The sequence below is a fragment of the Daktulosphaira vitifoliae genome, unplaced genomic scaffold (assembly GCF_025091365.1).
Source record: "Daktulosphaira vitifoliae isolate Bord-2020 unplaced genomic scaffold, ASM2509136v1 Scaffold_1, whole genome shotgun sequence".
NCBI lineage: Eukaryota > Metazoa > Arthropoda > Insecta > Hemiptera > Phylloxeridae > Daktulosphaira > Daktulosphaira vitifoliae.
Window position 1 is genome coordinate 49,173,614 of NW_026099572.1, and position 25,317 is coordinate 49,198,930.

At 24.5% G+C, this 25,317-nt stretch overlaps 3 protein-coding genes and 1 pseudogene across 6 annotated transcripts in view; 2 read left to right on the forward strand and 2 right to left on the reverse strand.

Annotated features, from left to right (window-relative positions):
- Window positions 1–6,916, reverse strand: part of LOC126893960 (uncharacterized) — a 67,971-nt pseudogene extending 61,055 nt beyond the window's left edge.
- Window positions 1–25,317, forward strand: part of LOC126896731 (uncharacterized) — a 395,864-nt gene that overhangs the window by 12,884 nt on the left and 357,663 nt on the right. Inside the window, exon 3 of one of the 4 annotated variants that reach the window (XR_007701913.1) lies at window positions 22,142–22,305. The exons of 2 other annotated variants lie outside the window; for them this stretch is intronic. The gene's annotated coding sequence lies outside the window, so the exon portion shown is untranslated. Of the gene's footprint in view, window positions 1–22,004; window positions 22,306–25,317 lie in introns of those variants that run through there. One more of the 4 variants, XR_007701911.1, reaches the window with a different exon arrangement.
- Window positions 1,256–4,389, forward strand: LOC126893966 (uncharacterized). Its single transcript, XM_050664554.1, has 7 exons — window positions 1,256–1,670; window positions 2,355–2,666; window positions 2,820–2,897; window positions 3,493–3,723; window positions 3,775–4,002; window positions 4,087–4,307; window positions 4,381–4,389. Exons 1-7 carry the CDS (start codon window positions 1,256–1,258, stop codon window positions 4,387–4,389), a joined length of 1,494 nt encoding a protein of 497 aa, XP_050520511.1.
- Window positions 8,340–23,950, reverse strand: LOC126896737 (uncharacterized). Its single transcript, XM_050669783.1, has 15 exons — window positions 23,856–23,950; window positions 23,723–23,777; window positions 18,263–18,295; window positions 17,258–17,290; window positions 16,959–16,988; window positions 16,316–16,330; window positions 16,035–16,064; window positions 15,391–15,405; window positions 15,110–15,139; window positions 13,682–13,696; window positions 13,304–13,336; window positions 12,625–12,639; window positions 12,253–12,281; window positions 10,973–10,990; window positions 8,340–8,755 (listed from the first exon to the last, which is right to left on the reverse strand). Exons 1-15 carry the CDS (start codon window positions 23,856–23,858, stop codon window positions 8,696–8,698), a joined length of 414 nt encoding a protein of 137 aa, XP_050525740.1. The 5' UTR covers window positions 23,859–23,950; the 3' UTR covers window positions 8,340–8,695.

The following is a 25,317-nucleotide window of genomic DNA, read 5'->3' on the forward strand; positions in this document are numbered from 1 at the left end:
CAAAAAAATAAAGCAACTTTCAAAAAAAATAAAAATCCTATGTGTATTACGACAACATCAACTGAAGTTCTAGAAAAAATTTCTGTTGATATTGTTGGTCCCCTTAATATGACTGAAAATGGGAATAAATACATTTTAACTATTCAGGACGATTTAAGTAAATTTCTTTTCGCTTACCCCTTACAAGAACACTCTGCTGAATCGATAGCAAAAGTTTTAGCTTATAAATTTATCTGTACTTTCGGCATTCCTCAATACATTCTTTCTGACCAAGGCGCTGATTTTTTATCCAACATTATTAAGAATATGTGTAAAATTTTTAAAATAAAAAAAATAAACACTACCGCCTATAGACCACAATCGACTGGTTCTCTAGAGCGTAGTCACCAAGTTTTAGGAAACTATTTAAGAAATTTTGTAGATAATAATTTTAATTGGGATGAATTTCTAGACACAGCAATGTTTTCGTATAATACAATGGTACATAACGCTACTAATTACCCACCTGCGACACTTATGTTCGGTAGAACTATTAGAATACCGACTTCTATTAAAGACTCCCCTGAATTTAAATATTCTTATGATGATTTTTTGGACGACTTAAAATTAAAATTAAATACTTCACATCAAATCGCTCGACAAAATCAAGTTCAAAACAAAGAAAGTTACAAAAAACATTATGATTCAAAAATTAAAGTGGAAAAAGAAATTCTTAACGTTAATGATTTAGTTTTATTAAAAAATGAATCACCAATAAGTAAACTTAGTCCAAAATTTAAAGGTCCTTATAAAATTGTTGAATTAAATAATAATGTAAACGCAACTATAAAAATAGGTAATAAAAACGTAAAAGTTCACACAGATAGGTTAAAAAAATATTTTTCTAAAGAAATTAGCACCATAAAATTAAATAAATCAAAACCAACATTAACTTTACAAGATCATATATTATCATCTTCATATAATTAATTTAAAAATAATATTATTTTTTTTAGGGCACTGGAGGGTACTATAACTCAGAATGTAGAAAAAAAACAATAATTATAATATAATAGATCTAAGTAATAGTCCGGGAATAGTTTACGAAAAATTAGGTAAAGCTAAGGTTTACAAAAACTTTTGGACATTCACGTCTTATATAAATATAGAACTCATAGAAAATAAGGCTCTTGAAATAAGTAATATGTTAAAAAATATCGAGCCATTAAGCAATAAAAACATAATATCTAAAAAAAATCATAAACTCCTTCAAAATATGAATGAAAATATTGAAACACAAATCAACGACATTAAGCATTTGACACTTCACCATAAGGTTAAAAGATCATGGGAAGGAGCTGGTAGCGCAATCAAATGGTTATTCGGTAATGCTGACGCAGAGGACGTCAAACGTTACGATAATATGATCAACAAGCTTGATAATGACGAAAAGGACATCCTTAGAATTGTACATGATCAAGTATCCATAATCAAAAGCACTATTTCTAATTTTAATGAATCCGTCACATCGTTTAATGATAACAAATTGATATTTGATAATAACTTAAGTAAAATTTCTATTGCTATATCTGGACTACAAAATATTTCTACCAACTCCGTAGATTTTGAAAATATAATTATTACTCAGTCTCTAATCGAAAATAATATAAATTCATTAGAAAATACACTTAGTAAATTAATCTTGGCCATAATATTTGCTCAAAAAAACCAATTACATCCAATAATTATTAAGCCTGACCAACTTTTTAATGAGATCAATCATATTTTAGTAAAAATACCTAATAATTTACAAGTACCTATTAACATTAATATTGAAAATATTAATGAAATATTTAAAATATTAGAAATTAAAATATATTATAATAATAAAAAATTAATTACTCTTATTAAATTACCATTAAGTAGTGTAAATAATTATATATNTAAAATATTTAAAATATTAGAAATTAAAATATATTATAATAATAAAAAGTTAATTACTCTTATTAAATTACCATTAAGTAGTATAAATAATTATATATTATATCATATTTTACCAATATTCATACCCTTTAACAATAATAACCAATTTATACACTTAACTAAAAATATAAAATGTCTTTTAACTGATAATTTAGTGTCTCATTATATAATATTAGATAACCTAGATAATTGTAAAATACTTAATAATATATATGTGTGTAAGAATAGCGACTTCATATCTGGTACAGAAAAGGTTCCAACTTGCGAAACGGAACTGTTAAACAATAAATACTCCTTGCCGTCCATATGTGATGTATTTGTTTCAGAAATACAATCAGAGAGATGATACAGCTCTTATTTTCCAAATAATTGGTATTTTGTAATTATTAAAGATACAATAGTCACAATTTCATGTGACTCAAACACAGAAGTAGAGAAAATTGTAGTGAAGAAAACCGGGAGGCTATCTTTAAAACAAAACTGTAGAGCCATTACACCATCGGTGACTCTAGAAGCCACACAAACTAATCTAGAGTCAAACTTCAATGCAATCCCCCTAGAATTTAGTTTGCTGAATTCAACTTATTGCAACAATTTATACAACAAAACAATTCAAAAGCCCTTGCATCTCGAAAAAATGGAAAATATAAAATTAGATCAAGCAGCCCTAAATAATCTGGAATCTCAATTAACCTACCAAGAACGTATTAGTGATTTGCTTACACATAAACACATATATGAATTTTATAATAATAATAGTTTTATATTTAATATACTTATTAAAATAATCGGATTAGCTATAACAATATTTATAATATATATTTATGTTAAGTATTGTAAAAAGAATATACATACAGTACAATCTGAACAAATACCATTAGCTATAGAATCAAATCATATTGTAAATAACCCTGAACCAGAACGTAGAATTTATCGTACTAGATTTAGACGAAGGCTATTAGAAAATTTGTACAATGAATAATAATTATACTATTTTAAATTAAATTTTATTTGTACTATTAAACTATTGTTACATAAAATGTATAATTAAAACATATTGTAAGAAATAATATATTTTGTATATTATTTCACTTTAAGGGAANATATATTTTGTATATTATTTCACTTTAAGGGAAAAGGTGTCGTGAACGGCATCTTGAAATATGTAGCAATACTTAATAGTCTTTTAAATTAGATTTTAAAGATTATATTTTAATGGTGTTTTGTTTACTTTAAATGTTGTCTTAACCTTGTATTAATTCGTAATTAATCATGTATCTTAAAATATAAAAAGGGACATGAACACAAATAAAATGATCAGTACTCATAGTGAATGTTACACTGTATTTTTACTTTGACTCTTCCTATTGGTACTCTTCCGACTGGCTGAAACTGGACTTAGAAACCAAGTTCACCACACAGTTTCCATTTGTGATGTGTTTGATGGATTATCACAACTAAAACTAGACGCAACATCTGGCCCTGATTCTATCCCTGCTTTGTTTTTAAATTTATGTCGTTATTCCTTAGCTTACCCAGTACACAAACTATTCTCTTTATCTCTAAAAACAGGCGTTTTCCCAAATTCATGGAAATCTAGTTATGTATTACCAATTTGGAAAACCGGAGATCGATCCATTATCAATAACTATAGACCTATTTCTAAGTTAAGTGTTCTACCTAAACTTTTTGAAAAACTCATTGAGCCCAAACTATCAGATATATTGAAAAACACTTTAATAAATGAACAACATGGATTTCGCAAAAATAAATCAATTGATACAAATTTATTAACATTTTTCAACTTTTTAGCTAACACAGTTGGCTCTGGTGGTCAAGTAGACGTAATATATACAGATATAAAAAAAGCATTTGATACGGTTGACCACTCAATTCTTATCAAAAAACTATCCGACTTTGGCTTTGGTGATCCAATTTTATCATGGCTATCTTCTTATCTTACTGATCGAACTCAAATGGTAAAAATTAATAATAAAATTTCCAATGAATTTATTATATCATCTGGAGTACTCCAAGAGGGTCATTTGTCTCCCTTGCTATTTTTGATTTTTATAAACGATATTTTCCCAATATTTAAATATTGTAAGTTCTTATTATTTGCAGATGATTTAAAATTATATACCACTATTAATTCTATAGATGACATAAATCATTTACAAATTGACTTGAATAGTCTATTTCAATGGTGTTCATTAAATGGCTTAGAGATAAATAGTTCTAAATGCTCATTTATTTTATTTTTTCGTTACAAAGTAAGAATATCTTCTGACTATAATATTGGTGACTACAAACTACAAAAAGTTTCCCATATTCGAGATTTAGATGTAATACTGTCAGATGATCTAAATTTTTCTGAACACATTTACATAATATATAATAAAGCTATTCGGAATTTAGGATTTATAAAGAGAAATTGCTCTGAATTTAACGACCCCTATTGTTTAATTACCTTATACACAGCTCTTGTTAGATCTACACTTGAATTCGGCTCTATTATTTGGAACCCAACTCAAGCCGGCCACACAAAAATAAAATAAAAAAAATTCAAAGACGCTTCTTTCGAATGATAGCTCACAAAATAGGTATGGTAGGTAAATCAATCAATGATGTTGCAATCAAATGTCAAATCCCAACCTTAGAATCAAGACGTCTATTTATTGATTTAACATTTATATACAAACTATTAAATAATAAAATTATCTGCCCAGAGCTACTGGAACAAATTTGTTTTAAAATACCAGCTTATAATACCCGATCTCAACAATTATTTTTTACTATTCTAGGGAAAAATAATTTCATTAAATATAGCCCATTAAACCGTATGTTAATATCTTGTAATAATATTTCCAAATTTGATTTTTTTTATGATTGTCCTAACAAATTAAAATGTGTAATAACTAATAATACTCATTCTAACACAAATATTTAATGTTATATTCATAATAATTCATTACTTCTAATTTATATTATTTTTATACTTAATATCTAATTATTGTTCACCTTAATTTTATAAATGTATCACTGTATATTGTTTATTTTTTTAAAATTGTATTTATATTATTATATTACTACCTGTACTACATTGCCCTTCGAAGGTGTTATCTTATAAATAAATTAATAAATAAAATAAATTATTGCTTTTGATTTTTAATATGTTAAAAGTAATCATTTTTAACTTCTTTTATTTCGTTCTTTAAAGAGAAAGTTTATAATAAAAATACACCAATAGGTAATAAAGAAAGTATATCCATTAATAAAGTCATAATTGAAAATAAACGCTCCGTTTCTGTGATGGCGACGTTATAAAATAACATTAGCTACATTTTTCATAATATTTTATGTATTATACATGTATATTAACTCAAAAATTTGAAACTTTAAAGTTTTATATCTAGTAAACGAATAAAGTTATATTGAAAACTCAAGTGTCATTTACTACTAAAATAAAAACTCAAACATTTTATTGAACTCAAAATATGTGTTTCTATTTAAATAAACATAGTTGACATCTTTACAATGCATAATGGATGAACTTAAAAAATACTACATAGTTAATAATTCAAGAATAGTATGTAACTAAAGGTATTTAAAAAAATCCTAGCACAGTGGGGACGTGGCATATTTGGTCTAGTATAGATTTTATCTGATAGTTGACATTGACATTATTAAATAGAAAAAAATGAAATTGTTAAGATTAATATGCAGTCAGAAAATTTTATAAATACTATTTACAGTAAATATATCAGAAAAGCTCGATTTTTATTTACATTTTTATCGTAATAGATCACTTAAATAAAAATTATAGTAATAATTTCTAATTAACTTTTGATGGTTAAAAAGATTCTACAATTAAAATATGCAGAACTGAATTAATTTTAATAATTTACTTTAACTAAAAGAACCAATAAAAAAAAAAATTATTAAAAAGATCTACTCAATTGAACGTATTATAAAATTTGATTATCGCCAGAAATCCACTTGTACCGTGTTACAAAATACACAGAAGGTGGATATCTATTATTCGCGCAGTGGATAGTATCTGTATGACCGGGTGGAAATTCACTGCAGTCACCAGTGAACTATGTGATTGAAATAATTTGGAAAAAAGTGAACGTAAAGGAAACCTAGCTGTCTTATTTAAAAAATAAAAATCAAGTCAGAAACTGGTTTTCATACCTTAATCCAATTAAGGACCGGTTGAGATCGTTACCGGGGAGCCAGTTGACACGACTTACGTCGCAAAAATATGGTCGACACTGGTGTTGATGGTAGAGACACGTGGGCCGTTTATTAATAAGTAACAACAGGTTATTTTAACAAAAGAAATAAAACGAAACGAAAAGATGAACACATTATTAATAATCTTCGAACAATATCGCGGCACTTTCGCTGGCGTCGACGATGCGATGTCCGGCGTGATCCTCGGGTGTCAAAAGGTTATCAGCGTTGATGGCGACGGTGCGTGGGTGCGCATCGGTTCGTCGACATTGTCACTTTCACAACGGGAAGAAGACTGCTGTCTCGTTTGCGGCGGGTCATCGTCGGCCGTTCGGCACTTGTTTGACTTGTTCAGTGGCGTATGGCACGCAATGTTGATCAGTCAAACACTCGTAGTAAGGCGACGGCTGATAAAGATGGCACGAGTCGTGTATAAAGAAGCGACGCGGGGCCGTGTCAATTGTTTTTGCTCTCAACGTACGATATGCTTTTTGAAATATGTTTTTATATGTTTGTTATAAATCTTAGGAAAATGTTTTGTATAAACTTTATACACATTTATCAGTTATTTATCATCTCATACCAATAGAATAACTATAATTTAATCAACTATAACAATTGAAACCGGAAAATATTATCGAGTATATAAAACAAAATCTATCAATTTATTTGAAAATTAAAAAGTTCTTATGAACATTTTGTGTTACTTCCTATAGTTTTAAATAACAATGCAAAACTTAAAAATAGTTACTTATTTATACTACAATAAAGTCTTATGAATAATAATTTTACTCCGAGCTATGAACTTATTAAAATATTCACTAAATTCATATAATATTTAAATATTACCTAGTTTTGTTATACCTTCCAATTTTTGCGAATTATTTTCATAATAGACTCTAAAATCAGGTTGAGATAGAGCTAGGAACCGAAATGATTTCGGTTTTTAAATGTTTTTAACTTATATCGTAAGTTAGTTGACCTATAACAATTTTATTCGAGAATTTTAAAAGATTAATAATTGTAGAAACTGAAAGAATATTCAAATTACTTTTAAAACCTTAACCAAAATTAAACTTTTTAAAGTAAAATTTTAATTTTGATTAACGTTTCCAAAGTGGTCTCATAATATTTTTTTGATAAAAATTTCTATATAGATGAATTAATTTACTAGATAGAAGAAAAATTGCCTACAAACGAAATTATTTTATAACTTACGATGTAATTGGAAAAGTTGACATTGATAATGATGAATAAGTTTCTTTTTAAATTATATTACTTATTAATGGTTTTAATTCAAAAACATATTGTTAGTTACCTAACTACGGTAGGAGTCGTTGAAACAATTAACCATGTTTATTATATTTAAAAGTAGTTCGTATTTCAATACTATAAAATATATTTATATTTATTATAAATGATTAGTATAAAAATAATTGAAAACTTTTCAAATAGGTTAATAAATGAATTTTTCCGGCTGATCAAATTAAAAGAATATAGCTGGGATGAAGATTCATAGCGTTTTTTATTGATGGCAATGCTAATGATATGGTCGGATTTAGCTACATCAACAAAACAATGGCACGTTCAACAAAGGGCAGTCAGATAAGTAACAGACGAATTTATTGAACAGGACAAAGAAAAGTTTGAATTAAAAATTCAACCACAAGCGCTTATGGATAGGGAGAGACAATATCAGCTCCAACAATTACAAATGAAATGGATAGTTGATAAATGCTTATCATTAAATTAAGTAAATAACATTTACTTATAATACCGATGATTTTTTTTTTTTTGGTAACTAATACAATTAAAATATCGAGAAACTGAAATTTAGAAATATTTAAATTTTAATATAGGCTTTGGGTTAAATTAATTCCAAATTTAATGTGATGTAGAAAGGAGCATTAAATAATATGAATAAATGGAGCAAATTAGTTGATTCAAATTACAAATTTACCGACACGAGAAAAAAATATTAAGAACAGAAAAAAATTGTTTTGAACAACAATATGTAGCAACTAAAGGATGTGTCATAGCATATTTCATTATGTTTAAAAATGGTCTTTTAATTAGTAGGCTGATAGAAAATAGTTTTGTATTTATATAAAGACAAAACAAAAAAAAAACAATAAATATGGACGTTAATATTATATATTTATTGTTTTTGTGTATTTAATTCTAATTGTTTTAATGTTTTTTTACTTGTACACTTTAGGATATTAATTTTATATTATAAACATATTATTTTATAGTTAAAAAAAATATAAAAAAAATTAATATAGTTGTATAAACTATTATTATATATAGTAGTATTGATAATACGTTGTTTTTCTTTCATATTTACTTAATGAAATAAATATAATATTTATTTTTCATTAATTGAAATATTAAAATTTACTGAAATATATAACATGTTATTTATTAAAAAATTGATAATTATTGAATCCACCATAAATTTCCTTTAAAGTTTATATATTATAAACTCAATAAGTTATGAAATTCTCTTTTTAACTTTTTTTATCGCCACTTTGACATTATTGAATTTTGAGCCCTTTAAAAATAAAAATACATTTCAGTTGTTTATTTTGAATATAGGGTCATATTTAAAAGGAACTGAAAAACTTTAAACTTCTCAAAATTTACCATTGCCCTCCAGACATTTTTTTTTAAATTGTATGTGTTGTTATATAACAACACATACAATGTATTTTTATTATTGGTTTACGCGTTACAACGATAACAAGCGTTTATTTCTATTTAATATTAATTAAATATAACCTGACTAGATGTTTAGAGATGTTGGTGATATTCAATTTAGGAGAGCGACGGCGGCGAGTGATCACAACCCGAAATAATAATAATAATAAGTAATAATAATAGTATTTAATTTAGTAATCGCAATAATACTGTGCGAGTTAAGTTATCAGATCAATAAAGGTAAGTTGCGTGGTAAAATGTCAACTGACTTCATTATTGTTGTAATTAATTTAAGAACAGTGTGTAATCGGTTTGTTTACACCCGTACGCCGCATACTCATAGTTGAGTTGAGGGTCGTTTGTGCTGATCAGGCACTAATATAGTTGTTAATTGTTAATGTTGGTGAAGGACGAATAACTGTCCGTAACAAAGCATTTTTATTTATTTACTTTTCCTATTAGGCAATGTAATTTATTAAGAATACTACCCCTAATTTTTTTTTTTTGTTAATATATTAATTAAAAAACTAAAAATAATTAAGTTTTAAATGTGCACTGTGTTGTTAAAATTTCTAATTCTTTGCGACTTAATATATTTGGGGTATTCCAGAGCATAAGTGAATTATTACGAATAGATATCTTTTATTTTCTCGGGGCCATTTTCTCAGAGTTAAAAATAATAAGGTATTAAAATAACTATTAACATAAGACATGGTTCGACCGTATTATTGAACTGTAAGATACTATAGTATGTTATATAGTATATATTTTTTTAAATTACATATAAGTTAAAAAAAAATTCGTTCCCACACTTACGATAATTATATATTCAATATATAAATAAAAAATGTTATTTTGTTGTAAAAAACCACTGTTTTTTGTGTTGTTATAATTTTGTTTTTCAATTTTTTTTTTTAGTTATTTAAATAAAATAGTTTTCAATTATTAATGGCTATATTTTAGGTAAAACGGTAAAGTCATAACTAATAACCTTATTAAGCTAAAAAACTTAATGAACAGTTCAAATATTAATCTTCAATACTGAAGTGTCCAATACTTGTTTTAAATGTACGCTCTGGATATAATAAGATTACTGAAAGTTGTAAACTTTTATGTTACATTATTGTTTTTTATTTTAAATGATTTAAAAGAAGGCAATTAAAAAAAGATATAGTTAATGTGTAATTATGTATATAAAATTTATGATAGTAGGCATTTTTACAATTAATATCCGTGTGTTTATTTTTTTTAATATTGGGAACAAATAATTTTGCTCTAATGTTTAATTTATTTAAGTGAGTTTAAATAAACATAAACTTAAGTTTTTGATGATTAAATATTTATGTACTTAATAGTGGTGTTATTTATTTTTAATAAATTTTATAAAAATATATTTGATATATTATGTGAATATTTAATTTCCTTTTCCTACTCGTGGTGTTCCTTGAGAAAACTATGAATCTGCCACAGAAACATAACAATTCAAATTAAATTAATGTATTATAATGTTATTTTAGATTGAATTATTAAATTTTACATGGTAAAATCAATAGGTAATATATTTATTAATTCATTTTAGGTTCGATGCAAAGTCCAGAAGAGATTTATTCAACCACTGATTATTATATTTTGAAATTTTTAAAATTCGTATAACATTTTATCTTTGTAGGTTGAACAACTGAAACTAAAAGTCAAACATAACAGAAATTAAAGGCAAAAGTTCAGTTTTTTTTTTTTTTTTAATAAAAAATTTACTCAATTTTAATGGTTTAGAGGCACGTTTTAATCTTTTCATACAAGTGTTAAATGTAATCAGGTTTTTTTTATATGTAGTACATCAACTTATGGAGGTAAAAATTCGAATTTCAAATATTTGTATTCTAAGAACCATTAAAATCAATAAGAAATGTTGATTTCAGTAGTATTTTATGAGAAGTATGTTGACATGCGTAATTGAATATTTTTATATTCATATATAAATAATGTTTATGTTCATAATACCAAATTTTTTTTTTGGATACTTCAAATGGTATAAAGTTAGGTTAATGACCAATTTGACATTTATAATTACCTGATGTTCACATATTATCTATAACGAAACATAAATCACATTTTGATAATTACTTTTTAAAAAAATTCAAGATTGTGTTAAGTAGTCAATGTTTTAGAATATCTATAAGTGTTCAAAAAAATGATATTAACTTAATATTTCCTATAAAACCTATAAAAAAAGAATATATATTTGTGAATTTCGTTATCAATTCTTTCAAATATACAAAATTCAATTGAGCGGATATATACAGTATAGTTAAAGCAGCGAGAACATTAATTTCTAGAAAAAATTTGCCAAATTTTTGAGGACTGAAGAGATTAATACAGTAGTGTAAGTATTAAAACACACAGGTAAAACGATCCTTGAGGGTAAAACGCCTTACAAATAATGGTTCAATAAAACTCTACTATTCAACAATTTTAAAATATTTGGCAGTGAAGATAATGTACAAAGGAGAAATGACGAAAGTGGGATAAAACGGGCATATATGGTATATGTGTTGGATGCTTCAACGAGAAAAAAGGTTATCTTAAATGATATCATTACAGATAAGTATCCGTTAGAAGAGACATAGTGTTTAAAGAAGATAGAATTACCAAACAAGAAGTTTACTGAAATATAAATCGATGCCAAATAAAATATTTAAGAGGAACATAATTTTGATGAAAAAAGTTTTTGAAAACAAAGTGATATTGATGGAGAAAACCAATTAATAGAAGAAATACGAAAAATATACAAAAAAAAACTGAAAAATAGATAAAATACAAAAAAAAACACTCAAGTACAGAATATTTTATTTTATTTGAGATCTAATGTCATAATAATAAAGTCAAAGGAAAGTTCAGAAAATTAATGGACGAAGAAATGTCATCGTTGAAAAAATAATAATAATTGGAAATTAGTTAATTTACCAGTGAACAAAATAGTAATTGCTGATAGATTTACCGTATTAAGTACCAGGCAAATTGTTAAATCGACAGGTGTAATGCTAGACTAGTTGTAAAAGGTTGTGCACAAGTCTAGAGGATTGATTTTCAAGAGTCCAGTAGTTAAATATGATTCCGTATGATTTTTATTAAAAAGTAAGGTAGAAAAACAATTTAAGCTTATCCAGTTTCTCTAATATAACATTATTAGAGTGGATATTACTAAATTTAAAAAAAATTTTGTATCATATTTCAGTAGAAAATTTTATTTTAAAGTTATGATTGATTTTTATACCTAATTAAATTTTATAATTATACAATGTTTTTTTTAATATTCTACTTTTATTTGAATATAAAATTTATTCAACTTACCTGAGCTCTGTCCATTGATGTGTTCTCTTCTAGAAAAACATATACATGTAATAAAAATGTAAATAATTTTTTACTGTATCTTTATGCTCTTTAAAAATTTTTAATTTTGATAAATAAATTTGGTATATATTGTTTTTGGAATATTAAAAACTAGACACAATAATTGCTTATAAAAACGTAAAACTGATAAATTCGTAAGCATTAAAAAAACATCAAGAGAGATAACAAAAAATTTCAATATTGTATTGTTGAAATGAAAATGAAAATTTAATATAAGGATTCATTTTATTGATTATTAATACATATGTAGTTCATGTTGATACAGTATTATAAAATAGGCTGTTATGTGAAGATACGACACATTTAACTTACCCTTTAATAAATCTTCTAGAAAAGTATACACATGTAATAAAAATAATTATAATATATAGTTAGTATAATTAATTCATTCATAAACTATAATAAAATCCTTTGTTTTTAATAATAAAAAAAATTTATGAAAATTTATATTTAAAACTTCGAAACATAAATGAAAAGAATGATTTAGTGATCTATACGTTAAAAGAAGCTATTGTTTATTTATTTAAANATGATCTATACGTTAAAAGAAGCTAATGTTTATTTATTTAAAAATACCAGTGACAAAAATTGAAAGAAAATCACTCAATATGAGAAATTTAAAAAAAGTACTTTAAATTTAGGAAGCCGTCAAAAATTAGAAAAATAAAATATTTCACTTCATTTTACAATTGAAATTAATTTTATTAAAAGTCATCTTTGAAAAATAATGTCAACTGAGAATGAATTTTAGTTTATTAACAAATAATCGGTGTTTACAAAACTTTAATGAATTCTTATGTAATAAAAACATAACAAGGAGATATAACGTTGTTAGAGCGGATACTACTAAATTTAAAAACAATTTTGAATCATATTTCAGTAGAAAATTTTATTTTATGATTTATTTTTTATACCTAATTAAATATTGTAATTATACAATGTTTTTTTTATTATTAAATTATTATGTGAATGTAAAATAGATTCAACTTACGTAACGTGACATTCTCCATCGATGTGTCTTTATCTAGATAATTATATACATGTAAGAAAAATGTGAATCATTTTTTACTGTATTACTCTTAAAAATAAGTTTTAATTTGGTTTATATTGTTTTCGGACTATTAATAACTAGACACAATAATTGCTTATAAAAATGTAAAACTGATAAATTTGTAAGTAATAAAAACACAGCAAGGGAGATAATGTTGTTAAAGAGGTGATACTAGAATTTCAAAAATTGTTTTGTTGAAATGAAAATGAAAATTTAATATAAGGATTCATTTTATTGATTATTAATACATATGTAGTTCATGTTGATACAGTACTATAAAATAGGCTGTTATGTGAAGATAAGACACGTTTAACTTACCCTTCAAAAAATCTTCTAGAAAAGTATACACATGTAATAAAAATAATTATAATATATAGTTAGTTTAATTAATTCATTCACAGACTACAATTAATTCATATTTCTATTATTTGTTTTTAATAATAAAAAATATATGAATATTTATATTATCCAAAGGTCAAATTTTTTTTTCAAATTAAAGTATATTACATAAGCTTTAATTTAAGATATATATAAAAGTGTCAGTCTTTACGGAACATTTTCAAAAGTTAAGTTAAAAATGTTTTACTTTCTATACGCATTTTAAAAGGTTTGCACCCCTCCTGTATAAAGGGAACAGGTCCGATTTAAAAAAAAAGTATGTCAAATGAAATGTAATGTCAAATGAAGTATATATAAAGTATTTATTATTAAAAAAGAGAATTGATTCATCCATTTTTTAAAAAGTTATAGCAACATAATGTTAAAATATGTAAAATATAATATCAAGAATTTTTTCAAAAAAATAGCATATTTTGCATACGGTAGTCATTTTCACCATGAAGACAAGTTCAGAAGTCAAATTTTTTTTTTCAAATTAAAGAATATTACATTAGCTTTAATTTAAGATATATATATAAAAGTGTTAGTCTTTCCGGAACATTTTCAAAAGTTAAGTTGAAAAAGTTACCATTTTGAAACTCTTCCTATGGGCTGTTAAAGGGTCAAATGTTCACAAAAATACATAAAATGATAGGTAAATATCTAAGGTATTTATAAAAAAAAAAAAATTATATTAATATGTTTATTTTTGAAAAAGTTACGGCAGTTTTTAGTAAAAAAAATTGAAAAAATTTCGAAAATTAGCGTTATTTTAATTTGTAATATTTTGGGGGATTTCCCCCGTTTACGAGGAACGAGGGAATTTTTTTCAATTTTTGAGAGTAATGTCTTCGACTAGATACGATTTTCGATCTTTTGACATATTGTTCATCAAAATCAGTCTAGCGAGAGCTAAGATTGAGCGTTCACAGACACAAAAAAAAAAGAAAAAAAAACATCATAGTAAAATTAATACCTTCTCAGATTTGCATCGAAGCTAAAAACAGTACTTTAAATTTAGGAAGCCGTCAAAAATTGGAAAGATAAAATATTTTACTTCATTTTACAATTGAAATTAATTTTATTAAAAGTCATCTTTGAAAAATAATGTCAACTGAAAATAAATTTTAGTTTATTAACAAATAATCGGTGTTTACAAAACTTTAATGAATTCTTATGTAATAAAAACATAACAAGGAGATCTAACATTATTAGAGTGGATATTACTAAATTTAAAAAACTTGTGAATCATATTTCCGTAAAAATTTTATTTTATGATTGATATTTTATACCTAATAAATTTTGTAATTATACAATGTTTGTTTTAGTATTAAATTATTATGTGAATGTAAAATAGATTCAACTTACCTAACGTGACATTCTCCATCGATGTTTCCTCTTCAAGATAATTATATACATGTAAGAAAAATGTAAATGATTTTTATTGGTGTGTTTTTATTTAAAAACACACCAAGAGAGCTAATGTTGTTAAATAGGTGATACTATAATTTCAAAAATCATTTTGTTGAAATGAAAATGAAAATTTAATATAAGGATTCATTTTATTGATTATTAATACATATGTACTTCATGTTGATACAGTACTATAAAATAGGCTGTTATGTGAAGATACGACACGTTTAACTTACCCTTCAAAAAATCTTCTAGAAAAGTATACACATGTAATAAAAATAATTATAATATATAGTTAGTTTAATTAATTTATTCACAGACTACAATTAATTCATATTTCTATCATTAGTTTTTAATAATAAAAAAATTTATCAATATTTATATTTAAATATTCGAAGCATAAATGAAAAGAGTGATTTAATGATCTATACGTTAAAAGAAGCTAATGTTTATTTATTTAAAAATACCAGTGACAAAAATTGAAAGAAAATCACTCAATATGAGAAATTTAAAAAAAGTACTTTAAATTTAGGAAGCCGTCAAAAATTAGAAAAATAAAATATTTTACTTTATTTTACAATTGAAATTAATTTTATTAAAAGTCATCTTTGAAAAATAATGTCAACTGAAAATAAATTTTAGTTTATTAACAAATAATCGGTGTTTACAAAACTTTAATGAATTCTTATGTAATAAAAACATAACAAGGAGATCTAACATTATTAGAGTGGATATTACTAAATTTAAAAAACTTGTGAATCATATTTCCGTAGAAAATTTTATTTTATGATTGATATTTTATACCTAATAAATTTTGTAATTATACAATGTTTGTTTTAGTATTAAATTATTATGTGAATGTAAAATAGATTCAACTTACCTAACGTGACATTCTCCATCGATGTTTCCTCTTCAAGATAATTATATACATGTAAGAAAAATGTAAATGATTTTTATTGGTGTGTTTTTATTTAAAAACACACCAAGGGAGCTAATGTTGTTAAAGAGGTGATACTAGAATTTCAAAAATTGTTTTGTTGAAATGAAAATGAAAATTTAATATAAGGATTCATTTTATTGATTATTAATACATATGTAGTTCATGTTGATACAGTACTATAAAATAGGCTGTTATGTGAAGATACGACACATTTAACTTACCCTTCAAAAAATCTTCTAGAAAAGTATACACATGTAATAAAAATAATTATAATATATAGTTAGTTTAATTAATTCATTCACAGACTACAATTAATTAATATTTCTATCATTTGTTTTTAATAATAAAAAAATTTATGAATATTTATATTTAAAAATTCGAAGCATAAATGAAAAGAGTGATTTAATTATCTATACGTTAAAAGAATATAATGTTTATTTATTTAAAAATAACAGTGACAAAAATTGAAAGAAAATCACTCAATATGAGAAATTAAAAAAAAGTACTTTAAATTTAGGAAGCCGTCATAAATTGGAAAAAAAAATATTTTACTTCATTTTACAATTGAAATTAATTTTATTAAAATTCATCTTTGAAAAATAATGTCAACTGAAAATAAATTTTAGTTTATTAACAAATAATCGGTGTTTACAAAACTTTAATGAATTCTTATGTAATAAAAACATAACAAGGAGATCTAACATTATTAGAGTGGATATTACTAAATTTAAAAAACTTGTGAATCATATTTCCGTAGAAAATTTTATTTTATGATTGATATTTTATACCTAATAAATTTTGTAATTATACAATGTTTGTTTTAGTATTAAATTATTATGTGAATGTAAAATAGATTCAACTTACCTAACGTGACATTCTCCATCGATGTTTCCTCTTCAAGATAATTATATACATGTAAGAAAAATGTAAATGATTTTTATTGGTGTGTTTTTATTTAAAAACACACCAAGGGAGCTAATTAAGAAAGTATCTCAAAATTAGGAAGTCGTCAAAAATAAAAAAAATGAAAATCTTTATTCAATTAAAATTATATTTTAGTGGAAAATTATATTTAAAAATTACGTTTAATTTTTTATACCTAATTTAATTTTTTAATTATAGAAAGTTGTTTTAAGTGAATTTACGATATATGTACTACTTACCTAATATGACCTTCTCCTTCGATTTGTTCTTAACTAAAATAATACATTCATGTAATAAAAATAATTAACTTATATTATGTTAAATAATAATACATTTAGTCGTTAAAAAATGTAAATTATTTTGTACTGTATCATTATATTCATTAAAAAGAAAGTTTTAATTTTATTAAATAAATATGAGTTATTTTGTTTTTAGGATAGTAAACATCTAGACAGAATATTTGCTTATAAAAACGTATAACTTTGATAAATCTGGAAAAAATAAAATTACTCCGGGGAGATATTATGTTGTAAGAGTGAATGTTATTAGAATTCAAAAACTGTTTGGTTGAAATTTAAATTAAAATTTAAAATTTAGTGTAATCATTTATTTTATTGTTAAGTAAAACATTTTTAGTTCATGTTGATACAGTATTATAAAATAGGCTGCTTTATGAATTTTTATTTTTAAGTCACTGTTGGTTGTATTCATGTCATTGTCGTTCAATCGTCTTATATTATAATCTCAGGCTATATTCTATTTTCATAGTAGTTGTCTATTTTACTTTTACTGAATGATTTTGTTCTAATACTTTTGTTTAAACAGTAATTTAATATAATTTTGAAGTCTTTCCTTTCAACAATTTATTGGCCCATTTATTGGTGTCTAAACAGAATATTTTTTAATACATATCCGGTTTATCTCCAAGAGGTATCAGGTTACTGCGAGGTTTCTTTTGAATGAACTATATTACCTTGTTAGTCAAATTTGACCGGATATAAAATAAAAGCCTATAAAATAAATTTAGGTACTTGCAAACTTAGACTAATCCAAAATAATATAAACACAACGAGAGAAATATAAGGTGGTTATAGTGGATATTACATAGTTTGAATAATTGTTTGAATCATAATTCTGTAAAAAATTTAATTTTTAAATTGTGACTGTTTTTTTATATCCAATTAAATTGTGTAATAATACAAAGTTTCTTTTATTATTTGCCTTTTAAGATACATTCAACTTACTTGACGTGGCTTTACTCATCGACATGTAATGATCTAGAAAAATATAGACATCTATTAAAAACAATTAACTCCTAAAGTTTTAGTCGACAATTTTAAAACTTTAATATATAAGTAATTTTGTAATGCTAGTCATACTCTTTCAAAAATAGTTGTAATTTTGTTATTTATACATTTATATACAGGGTGGCCCACCCCTCACNACATTTATATACAGGGTGGCCCACCCCTCACTGACAGCTTAAATAACTTTTAATCCAGTTAATATTTTCAGTTGATTTTTTTTTTAAATAATAGTTATACGTTAGGTCTATAGCTATATCTCAATTATTAATTTTTTTACATTTTATTAAAAATATTAATTATTTTTAAATTTTAAATAAAATGTAAAAAAAAAATCTAAGATAGCTATTTTGTAGAGTAGAATTTAAGAAAAATTTTAGTAAAAAAATATCTTATTAATATTCAGTAGTAAATATTCTGTAGCGTTTTGAAGTTTGTGAAAATTTGAATTTTCATGTACTATTTTACGGTATTAAACATTGAAATACGTATTGAGAAAAGGACAGAAGAAAACGCTATCTTTTCAATATACTTTTGAATGAGAGTGATAAGTAATAATTGCCTTATCTAATTTCTTATCATGGTATTAATGCCAAGTTTGTAATGTATACACACTATCATCATATGTATACACAGTAATCATGAAAAGATAGCGTTTTCTTCTGTCCTTTTCTCAATACGTATTTCAATGTTTAATACCGTAAAATAGTACATGAAAATTCAAATTTTCACAAACTTCAAAACGCTACAGAATATTTACTACTGAATATTAATAAGATATTTTTTTACTAAAATTTTTCTTAAATTCTATTCTACAAAATAGCTATCTTAGATTTTTTTTTTACATTTTATTTAAAATTTAAAAATAATTTATATTTTTAATAAAATGTAAAAAAATTAATAATTGAGATATAGCTATAGACCTAACGTATAACTATTATTAAAAAAAAAAATCAACTAAAAATATTAACTGGATTAAAAGTTATTGAAGTTGTCAGTGAGTGGTGGGCCACCCTGTATATACATTTGGTCTATATTGGTATAATATAATAAATAATTAGACAAAACAATTGCTTTTAAAAGAAACAACCATGCTATATTATTATTAATTTTAATATTACATATTTTACTATAATACTTTATAAAATGTGATTCTATTGTAAATGAAATTTTTAAATGTTTATTACACATGCAGGTTATTTAATCAATGTCAAGAGTAGTAAGGTGATATTCAGTAGGACCAAAATATCGCGAAGTCAAAAACTAAAATTTCCTATCTCCATAATTGGGATTTTCCGGTTGTCCACTCCAAATTATACAAAATGTATATTATGCATAAAAGTATAATTTAGTCAACGACGTTTTACAAATCTATAAATTTTTGATGTATTAAATAATAAGGCTTTTATTTTTAAATTAATGCACTCATAAACTACGATAAATAATATTTGTATTATTTGTTTTTAATATTAAAGAAAAAAAAATTTTCTATACACCTTGAATCTGATATTAATCTAGTTAAACAGTAACAAAAAATGGAAGAAATTCCATTAAAACTAGAAATTAACAAATTATCTCAAAATTAGGAAGCCGTTGAAAATAGTAAAAATCAGGATATTTTCAAAATTTTAAAATTGCTACTATTTTTTTTATCANTATTTTCAAAATTTTAAAATTGCTACTATTTTTTTTATCATATAGTCAGATTTATAAATTATTAACTAAAAATTGTAACATAATATTCAACGAGACAACGTGCTATATTTAGATAGGCTATTCATGAAAATCAAATGGAATACTTGAGTTCAATAAGGATTTGAACGAGACAATCAAATTATAACGCATGCTTATAACTCAATAAGTCCTTTTCTTAAAAAATGTTATCAACCCAATGAAATTTTAAAAAAAGTTCTAAAAAACGGCTACACTGAAAAAAAATTCGGTCAACAATATTTTTATTGTGAAATCAATCATATTTTCGTCAGTGGAACAAAATATTTGTTAGCTGGATCAATATTTTGTTGTACTAACAAAAATTTTTGTTAGGCCAACAAAAAATTATTGTCGGCTTATATAAATAATAGATTTGTTGATTTTATTAAGGTTTTTTTTCAGTGCACTTAAAAATGCTGAAAAAAAATGTTGTATTCCTATACGTATCTGGTGACTCGCTCCCACGCCGCGCGATTCGAATTTTGCCTGTACTGGTTTGCATAGCATTCAATTAAATTAATTCTTTTGATAGTTATGATGGTATACAACAATTACGTCTGGTGGTGGCTGAACAAGATGATTTACTCCTAGAAGACGTCATAAACGCGGTCGCGTGGTGTCAGATGAATATTTAAGTTTAGTTTAAATTTTATTTCAATATGTCACCCTTTAAATGTCAATGTCCGTTCTTTCCTGAAGAAGATATAATCATTCATCTTCTAATTTTCCAATATAATTAAATTTAGTAATAAATTTTGTTTTTTTTTCTTAAAGGCATGTTACAAAAATAAAATGTAGAACTATAAACGTTTATGGGTCATTCCATGTGTAATCACCTAAGGTGTGTGCTGGTATAGTTCAGAAATTTTTGAAATTTATATCATATATTTTTTTATTTATTGTTTTTTTACCAGATAGCACATTTTTTATAATTAAAGACGTGAAAAAACACCCTATGTTCTAGAGCCTAACACTTCACATCCAAATAAGCTATCACTGTGCTATAAACTCTATCACTTATAGAGTTTCAAAATTTATAATTAAAAAAAAAAAAAAAATTTATTAAAAAATGTATTGACCTTAAATTTTTGCTATTAAAATACTACAAAATTAAAAAAATTAAAATCTATATTGGGATGTAAAAAAAAAATTCAACATTCATAAACTTATGAATGAAATTGAACTACTATTCAATATGACTAAAACAGTGCTAGTTCCACTGTGATAGCTTATATGGATATGAAGTTATAGGATCTAGAACATAGGGTATTTTTTCATGTTTTTAATTATAAAAAATGGGCTATCTGGTAAAAAAACAATTGAAAAAAAAAAAAAAAAAACACAAAGTAAAACCAATACCTTCTCAGCTTCGCATCGAAGCTAAAACCCAGCACAGGGGGGTCGCGGCACAGTTGAGACGTGGTATAGTTAGATCAAGTATAATGATATCTGACAGTGATTAAAATCACTATCAAAAATAAACGCTTCGATGCAAATCTTTAGATAGTGTTTAATTTTAAAAAAATTGGTGTTTTATTCCAAAAGCTACTTGATCTGCTGGTTCCTTAATATCTCGATTAAGATAAAGTATGTCGAATGAAAAAGGGTTTATTAAAAAATATTATTTCTCATAAAAAAATTGTGTGGATCCATAAACTTTTCAATAAGTTATAGCATTATAAAGTTAAATATAATATGAATAATAAAATCGAGAATTTTCACACGAAAATAGCATTCGGTAGCCATTTTCGCCGTGAAGAAAAGTCCAGAGGTCAAATTTTTTTTTTTCAAATTAAAGTATATTACATTAGCTTTAATTTAAGATATATATAAAAGTGTCAGACCTTCCGGAACATTTTCAAAAGTTAAGTTGAAAAAGTTAATTTTTTGTGAAAAAGTTGTCATTTTAAATCCCCCCCTGTGGGCAGATAAAGGGTCAAATTTACAAAAAAAATATATCAAATGATAGGTAAAGACATCAAGCATCTATATAAAAAAAAATTATATTGATATGTTCATTTTTGAAAAAGTTACGGCAGTTTTTAGTAAAAAAAATTGAAAAAATTTCGAAAATTAGCGATTTTTAAATTTGTAATTTTTTTGGAGGTTTCCCCCATTTACGGGGAACGAGGGAAATTTTTTCAATTTTGAAGGGTAATGTCTTCGACTAGATACGATTTGTGATCTTTTGACGTATCGTTGAAAGAAATCCGTTCGGTGAGAGCTGAGAAAAAGTGGTAACAGACACAAAAAAAAAAAAAAAAAATAAACACATCATAGTAAAACCAATACCTTCTCAGCTTCGCATCGAAGCTAAAAAAAGGATATTATTTTTGTTGTCAATGACCTTTAAGAAGTCTATGATATAAATTTCTGAACTATACCAGCACACACATTAGGTGATTTCACATGGATTAACCCAGAAACGTTTATAGTTCTACATTTTATTTTTGTAACATGCCTTTAAGAAAAAAAAAACAAAATTTATTACTTTATGTATTTATCAATTTATTTTCACCAGACGATTTAATTGCTTAAAGGTAAGTACTATTTAAATTTGAAAAAAATTCGTTCAGTCACTTTTGTGTAATGAGATGATAAAGTTGGCTTTTTTCAGCAAACCATGTGTGTTTAAGACCATAAAACGATACAAAAAAAATTATAAATCGATTCGAATATGATATGGGTTTAAAAAACATAACTAAAAGTTTCTGGAAAGAAAAAAATTAAAATCGTGCCGTGCGAAAGTACTTTTTTAGACGTGCACATAGGAATCACACCTTAAGAATGCATAAATTAGTCTTAATTACTAATGTGTAATGTGGCTATTGTTAAATATTAATTTAGTAATAAGTTTTGTTTTTACTTAAATGTATGTTTGAAAAATAAAATATATAACTACACATGTTTATTACCTAAGTAATACTTGCAGAATCCTTAAATAAGAAGTTGAAAACGATTTTGTATGAAAAAAAAAAATTATTATGTACCGCGGTCTGGCGTAGTGAATAGCAATTTATATTAGATCGCGCGACTAAAAAATTAATCACATGGCAAAAATTTGAATTGCATCGTGCGAGAGCGCGTCTTCAGATATGCACACATTTAAACATACCTTAAAAATGCATAAATTAGACTTAATAATTACTTAAGATTTGTAAAACCATCGTGGACTACACTATATATATATTTAACTAGTTAATTTATTAAGTAATGGTCTAATTAAGAAAATAATAGGTCGATACACAACTTTTAGACTAGAATTTCAGATATTTTTATGATAAGTATACTATTATTATACCTATGTAAGAACCTAGGCCATATAAAGCGCTGCCTTATATAACTAGTGATGAATATAACAAAACCTGAACCTCACCTCCAGCAATTACTTAATATCATTAATAAATACCGAAACACTGGTCCAATAGTTATTATCAACGAGTTATTTTTTTAATTAGTTCATTTACTATTTTATTAACTTGCTAAATATGTATGCTAATATTTGAAAAAAATAAAGTTAATACCCTTATAATGTATAGGAGATAAACATGAAAAATACTACATGATGGATAAATATAGAAATAAAAGAAATCGAAAGTAAAATTCTTAATATTAATTTTATTTTTCGATTAATTCAGTTGTCAATGACAAAAGAATCATTCTGTATAAAAATTATGAATTTTTTACCATTATGGATAACCATAAATACAACAGTTGAAAAAAAGACTAAAGAAAATAATTTCTGAAAAATCAAAAATTTTAATTAAAATAATAAAATATTCAAATTTAAATATTATAATTTATAGAATATTCCACTTACCATTATGATTTTTTGAAAGAAGAAATGTGCAGTGTAAAATGCAAAAAAAAAAAATCTAGAGAAGAGTCTAATGTATTTAGTTGTGTTAAAGAGTTTTAAATAGTTTTATATTGACTAGAATGAATTGTTTATTCAGTTGTAATGAATTGTTATTCATTCTACTATTATTTTAAATTTCAATGTGTGCTTAATATTATTACTAATAAAGTAATATTAATTATAAGTATAAATTTTTTGTAAATTTGTTTTCACTTTTTTTGATTAATATATAAACATATTTTCTTTGCATTCCTATATAACTTTTTATTTTTAATCCAATGTATACTTTAAAATCTGCGAATATGAAAATAATAAATTTGAGTATTTAAACTAATTCGTAAATTTTCAATTTACGTTTTTAAAACATGTAATTTTATTAATTCAAACAAATTATTAATGATATTCATAAAAACTATGAATGTTTCAATCAGGGATCAGGACCGAATCAAAAATCTAGTCCAAAAACTGGAACTCTTAAAAATGGAAAAACCGAAAACTCTACCAGAACACAAATATACCCTAAAGAATTTTAAAAACCAAAATCTATAAATATAAGTGTCAAGGTTTCAGTCCCAATAATTTTAGTTATACTGAATTCCAAAATTATAAACAGTTGTATAAATTAATGAGTTCTAAATTTATATAAAATAAATCCGTGGCGATAAATGTCGTTTAAGTAAGCAGGTGATGAATACATAGGTCTAAATAATGATTCCATTTTTGAACGCTATTTGCATTATTAACAATTATTGTCGATGAATTATACATATTTAGAACTAATATAAATAGGTATTATACAACTGATATTTTATTGTTGACGAGCATGAAATATCTCATTGGCGAAAATGATACTTAAAATTATTTTTAGTGATTCACAAAAATTGACTTAATAAAAAAAAACCCAGCATAGGGGGGTCGCGGCACAGTGGTGACGTGGCATAGTGGGATCAAGTATAATGATATCTGACAGTGATTAAAATCACTATAAAAAAAAAACGCTTCGATGCAAATCTTTAGATAGTGTTTAATTTTAAAAAATTGGTGTATTATTCCAAAAGCTTCATAAACTGCTAGTTCCTTATTAATATCCTGATTAAGATAAAGTATGTCGAATGAAATAGGGATTATTAAAAAATAGTATTTCCCATAAAAAAATTATATTGATCAATACACTTTTCAATAAGTTATAGCATTATAAAGTTAAAAATGTAAAAAATAAAATTGAGAATTTTCACACAATAATAGCATTTGGTAGCCATTTTCACCGTGAAGATAAAATAAAGTCCGAAATTTTTTTTTTCCATGATTAAGTATATTACATTAGCTTTAATTTAAGATGTATATAAAAGTGTCAGACTTTCCGGAAAACTTTCAAAATTTAAGTTGAAAAAGTCAATTTTTTGTGAAAAAGTTGTCATTTTGA

Bases quoted from the DNA above. Each gene is read 5' to 3' on its own strand.
- LOC126893966 (XM_050664554.1), top strand. From the start codon at position 1,256: ATGAATGAAAATATTGAAACACAAATCAACGACATTAAGCATTTGACA. The intron at 2,667-2,819 runs GTATTAGTGATT...ATATACATACAG, and splicing joins TCAATTAACCTACCAAGAAC to TACAATCTGAACAAATACCA. The intron at 2,898-3,492 runs GTACTAGATTTA...GTTATTCCTTAG, and splicing joins ACCAGAACGTAGAATTTATC to CTTACCCAGTACACAAACTA.
- LOC126896737 (XM_050669783.1), bottom strand. The intron at 18,296-23,722 runs GTAAAAAATTCA...ATATTTTTCTAG, and splicing joins ATTTATGGTTATCCATAATG to ATCATTACATGTCGATGAGT. The intron at 16,989-17,257 runs GTAAGTAGTACA...ATTATCTTGAAG, and splicing joins GAAGGAGAAGGTCATATTAG to AGGAAACATCGATGGAGAAT.